The following is a 6,000-nucleotide window of genomic DNA, read 5'->3' on the forward strand; positions in this document are numbered from 1 at the left end:
CTCCAGCAAGTACCCCACCATGGATGGCCCAGATCAAGGAAGATAAATGCTTGACTAATTTGTAACTCTGGATCCCTGAAAAAAGGAGTGCTGTGATTGATCATTTATTATCTTATTTCTACATAAAGTTTGGTGATGTTTCATCAACAAAGCTTTACTAGGTTATCACCATTAAAGAGAACTTTTATAAGCGACATTTACAAAAACTAGACACAAACTGGTATGTTTAGAATGATTAAATACAAAACTAATTTAAGTTTATTCCAATTCATTTTTGAGAATCTTTTTATTGAAACTTAACTTTGTAACTCACTTCAATTCTCTGGTTTTGTTTTCATGTTAGAAATGAAATACAAGTTTCTTGTTAAAAAGGACTAATACAAAAAATCAAATTATTTTTATAAATTTCATGTCTACATATGTCAATCTACCTCATCCATTCTTTTTAAAAAAGGTATGTGGAATTTTATTACCATTTAAAAAATATGTCTTGTAATGATTCAAAACAAAATAGTACAGTAAAAAAATGATCAACTAAGCACTTGTTCCAGACTTCTCCTCTCAATTAAAATCCTTAGAAATGACAAAGTATTTTAAAAAATACTTTCTTCTTTTTGAAATAATTAGAAACTCACAGGAAACTCCAAAAATAATGGAGTTCCCCTAATGGTAACATCTCACAAATAGGCTTTTAAAGCTATTCACTATAGTCTTAGAAAAGAAAGCATATGGATCAATAACTCTGAGGGATCCTGGAAGACAGAAGGTAGCTGGAATTGGACTTCAAGAGGAAACCACAGAACCAACATCTACAAACAACGTAGGATGGCTATAACCTTGAGGGAGCCTCGGGCAGCACTCAGAATAACTTTGGGTAAGTTGTTACCTTATCCACTTGTCAAGCAGTGAATAAAATAGCAAAGATGGGAGAGTGGGGTTCAGGCAAAGTACAAAGGAATACAGCCTTTTTGAGGGAATTTAGCAATATCAGATTTAACATTATTTAGTCTTTCACCAAGTATTTCTAATTTTCTTTTATCTAGCCTAAGAAAGGCACCACTACAGAAGAAATATATGTAAGGGTTTTTGCTGCAGCATTGCTTGTAATACTAAACATGTGCATAGAGCAGAATCTTTACAAATGGGGAAACAGATCAACTGCAATTGCACTCCTAGTGAGGGATGCTACATGGCAGTTATGAAGAATGAAAGAGGGTCACATATATTGACTACAGCAATGTTCTGTATCTTGAGGAACAACAGGATCTCCAAGATACAATGCAAAGAAAACAAGGAAATTGTAGTTTGCCACAAATACTATGATATGACCTGTTAAGAAAAAAAGAAAAACATAAATAATATCTATTTCTATGCAAAGAATCTGTACTCAATGCCTAGAAAATGATGTACTAGGATATAGTAGAGAAAAGGTGTAAGGTAAAATATGCCTATGTACCTACCACTTTTGTAGCTACTCTACAAAAAAACTATTAATTTTTTGCTATGTATTCTCTGAAATGGGCAAACATAGGGATATGCATATATACTCTTATTGTAAACAACCTTGTACACACATTATTATGTATTTTGTATGGATTATTCCATCAAGATAGGTTAATAGATGGGGGATTACTGGCTCAATAGTTGATATTTAAAATGGATAGCTACTGTCAAATTGCCCTCCAAAGAGTGTATGATAGACAGTTCTTTCCCCAGGGTTTCACTGAATTGACAAAAATGAAAAAGATTGATGCTGTCCAAATTGACTGATAAAAACTGCTCTTCATTTTTATTTATACTTTGATCTCCAGCAAACCTTACTTTCCTGCACATACCTACCCCATTTATAATACAATTGTATTTTGTCTATATACCTTTTAGTACCATATAAGACAGTGTTAAAATTTTTACTTCAACTGTCAAACATAATTAAAGAAATTCAAGAGTAGAAGGAAAATATGTTTACTCACAATTTTACTTTCATTGTTTTTTTTTCTTCCTGCTTTTCCAAAATTCTTTTATCATTTTCTTTTTTGTTTAGAGAACTTTCTTTGCTATTCTTTTAGGGCAGGTATGCTAGTGACAAGTTCTATTAATTTTCCTCTTCATCTGAGAATGCCTTGATTTCCTTTTCATTCCTAAAGAATATTTTCGGTGGATAACAAATACTTTGTTGGACAGTTCTTTACTTTCCATGTTGTGCCATTCCTCCTCATCTCCATAGGTCCTTATGAAAAATCTTCTGTCATGAGAACTGTTTTCCCCCTATAGCTAAGCTGTCATCTCTATTTCATTGTTTTAAAGATTTTTAATTTTTTTTTTTTGTTTTCAGAAGTTTGTGATGCATCTTTGGGTAAATTTTTTTCACTTTATCCTCTTTGGGGTTTACTCAGCTTCTTGAATCTGTGGTTCTGTGTCTCTGACCACACACAGAAACTTTTCAGACATCATTTATTTCAGGTTTTTTTAGTACTTCCTCTGAAACTCTGATGACACAAACATTCAATCTTTTTTTATGGTCCACAGATGCCTTGAGGCTCTGTTCATTGTTTTTTCAATTGTTTCTCTCTGTTGTTCAGATCTAGTAATTTCTATCATTCTATTCTCTAGTTCACTAATTTGATCCTGTGTTCCTTTCATTTTGCTGTTGAGTCCATCCATTCAGTTTTTTATATGTTGTTCTATGTCTTAGTTCTAAAATTTGTTTTTTTTCTATCTTCTATTTCTCTGTTGAGACTTTATATTTTTTCCTTTGTTTCAAGTGTGTTCATAATTGCTTACTGTAACATGGCAGCTTTAAAATCTTTGTCAGCTAAATTATAACATCTCTGTCATCTGTATTGGCATATATATTTTTTAAGATTTTATTTATTTATTTATGTGGAAGGGGGGAACATAGAGGGAGAGTGAGAAGGAAAAGCAGACTCCCTGCTGAGCAGAGAGCTCAACATGGGGCTCGATCCCAGGACCCCAAGATCATGACCCAGACGAAGGTAGACACTTAACTGACTGAGCCACCCAGGCGCCCCTGTATTGGCATCTATTAATTGTCTTGGTTCTTGAAATGTTTATTATTGTTTGAAATGTGGACAAATCGGATTATTATGTGATGACTAATAAGACTCTGGATCTTATTTAACCTGTTCTAGGTGGTTTTCCCTGACATTGTTCTGGCAAGGGAAGGGGGTGGTGGTGCTGCCTCATTACTGGCAAGGAGGGGTGGAAGTTCAGGTTTTCTACCTAGCCTCTATTGATATCTGAGGTGGGGGCTGCTTATTACTGCTGCGTGGGAGCTGGGAGCTCTAACTACGCCCCAAGGCTGTGCCAATTCCACTTTGCCCAGGAGGGCTGTGTTACTACTCCTCATGTGCCTTCCACTGAGAGCAGAAGGCTTTGCCGGCAGGTGGCCTCATTACTACTGGGCTGTCATCAAAGTCCTGACTTTCCACCATGCCTTCTTTGACACCACCTAGCAAGGAAAGGGAGGGCTGCCACATTACGTTTGTGAGCATGGAAATTCAGGCTCTGTGGGTATCTGGGTACCTTGTTAGAGTCTACTAGGGTGGAAGGCCAAGCTCTCAACTTTGTGGCATGAGTGGTAGGTATGGGGTCACAGTTTTTTTTTTTTTTTTTTTCCCTGTGCTGTTTGGCTAGAGTAGAGTGGTTATTGTCTAAAAGTTTTGTCTTTCTGGGCTGCACCTTTCCTGGTCCTTTGGCTACAAATAGCAGGCTTTTGTTGGAGTTTCTGCCTGCACCCACTGGCATTTCCATTTTGCCAGCCTCTGCAGCAAAAAGTCTGAGATATATGAAGCTAAAAGAAAACCACAGAACTCACCTCCATGTCCTTCCTTGGGTCTCAAGGTTCCCAAGCCTGTCTGCCTTTCCTCTCTCCATTTTTCACAGTGTTATGTTCGTTTACAAATAATATCTGGGGCTTTTAGCTGTACTTAGAGCAAAGAATAGGGAAAAGTAGCTGTATTCTACATTCCCAGAAGTGGGAGTTAAGCCCAAATAGTTTTTAAGTACCCAATGTTTTAGAGTTTCCTAAACTATTAAGGCCATATGAATTTATTCCTTGATAGATTACAAGATTAAAAAAATCAGAAATGTAAAAAGTAGTTATGATTCAAGAGGGCCACCTGAAAAATTATTAAAACTGAGTTCTTCCAGGTGATTAGTTATAAAATGTATATATATACTTGATTAATTTTCTGCATGTGAAAAATAAACAATACAACAGAAAAAAGATGACATTTATGATAACAAAAAATAACTAATGGAGTAAACCTAAGAAATAGGAATAAATTTAATGCTATATGGTGGGAAAGATGAATAAACGGAGAGATATACTGATTATGGAACTGGAAAATTCATTATTGTAAAGATGCCAATCTCCTCGAATGAACTAAAACCTCAGCGTAATGATTACAGAAAATTCAGGAACGGGTCTGGAACTTTATCAGCTGCCTTTGCACTAACTATTGAAATGAGCACGTGTTTTTCTCTTTTAAGCTATTATGATGATAAAGAATTATACAGGAAGGTGAATTATTGAGGATTTAAAACTGGAGTGAGCTTCACAGTGCTCTCAAACTGTAATATATATACAAAATCATCAGAGGGTCTTTTTAAAATGCAGATTTGAATTTAGTGGGTGTGGGTGGGGGTTCCAGGTAATGACAGTGCTATATATGCTCTACACTTCAAGTAATAAAGATCTAAGCAAAGATAAAGGATTTTTAGTTGATGGCCCATTTAGAAAATGCCACCATGGGATCTCTTGGTATGGCATTTCTGAGATCATTGGAAAAACTGATCTCTGATGTCATCAACAACTGCTTGCAAAAGTGTCCTGATGGCTATAGAGACTAGGGGAAGGGGACCCTAACTGTGGGTTACTGGATTCCACGGCAAGTTAACTAGTAACACATTCATTGTGATGGGTCTCATTGGTGCTTCCTGTTTTTGTGGGTAGCACTTTTAAAGCACAGAAATGTGAAAAAAAAATATATAAATATAAATATACCCCATTTTTAAATCCAAACTGGAAAGCAAATAAGGTATTAGCATTAGCTCAAGTTCTTCCTTCTGCTTTTCTGGAATTATCTGAACTCCAGAAACACTATTAATCTTATTAGCTCAGATTCACAAACCTTCTGAATAATCTGTCATAGTAAAGGCTGATGGGAATATTGATGCATTCTTATATTGGTAGAACGAACCCATTTGTCCATTCTGTACTATTTTTTAATGTACTAAGGATTCAATGCTCAACAACAGGATTTTCCTGGAGATTTCATTTTGTATTTCATCTCTTTATTGATTATGTAGATTTCTCTGGAATCATTCTACACTTATGAGTATTTTTATTGTTACCTTCCCAAACCAAGGCAACTTTGCTGGGTATAGAAATTTTGGTCTCTAGAAGTAGAATACTATATGCCTCTTATTTATCAAAATTACACATTTTTTTTCAGTTTGTAAGTTTTTGTTCCACCAGAACTGGCTTTTCTTATTCAGTGCTACTAGAACTCCTGTGCTAGGCCATGAGATTGCAGGCTTTTCTTTAAAAAAAAATTTTTTTTTAATTAACATATAATGTATTATTTGTTTCAGGGGTACAGGTCTGTGATTCATCAGTCTTGCACAATTCACAGTGCTCACCATACTATAGTGGTGGTATAGTGGTATGGACATAGAGGTATGTCCCTCCCCAATGTCCATCACCCAGCCACCCCATCCCTCCCACCGCCCCCTCCACTCCAGCAACCCTCAGTTTTTTTCCTGAGATTAAGTGTCTCTTATGGTTTGTCTCCCTTTCTAGTTTCGTCTTGTTTCATTTTTCCCTCCCTTCCCCTATGATCCTCTGTCTTGTTTCTCAAATTCCTCATATCAGTGAGATCATATGATACTTGTCTTTCTCTGATTGACTTATTTCGCTTAGCATAATACCCTCTAGTTCCATCCACGTCATTGCAAATGGCAAGATTTCGTTTTTTT

The 6,000-nt window shown here is 35.8% G+C and overlaps 1 protein-coding gene across 1 annotated transcript in view; it reads right to left on the reverse strand.

Moving 5' to 3' along the window:
• IQGAP2 (IQ motif containing GTPase activating protein 2) overlaps positions 1–6,000 on the reverse strand; it is a 262,286-nt gene that overhangs the window by 53,830 nt on the left and 202,456 nt on the right. The window contains exon 15 of the mRNA XM_081825591.1: positions 3,417–3,469. Within this exon, the coding sequence (XP_081681717.1) occupies positions 3,417–3,469 (53 nt within the window). The remainder of the gene's footprint in view (positions 1–3,416; positions 3,470–6,000) is intronic.

The sequence above is a fragment of the Leptonychotes weddellii genome, chromosome 7 (genome assembly GCF_054177405.1).
Source record: "Leptonychotes weddellii isolate Sample4059 chromosome 7, ASM5417740v2, whole genome shotgun sequence".
NCBI classification, from domain to species: domain Eukaryota; kingdom Metazoa; phylum Chordata; class Mammalia; order Carnivora; family Phocidae; genus Leptonychotes; species Leptonychotes weddellii.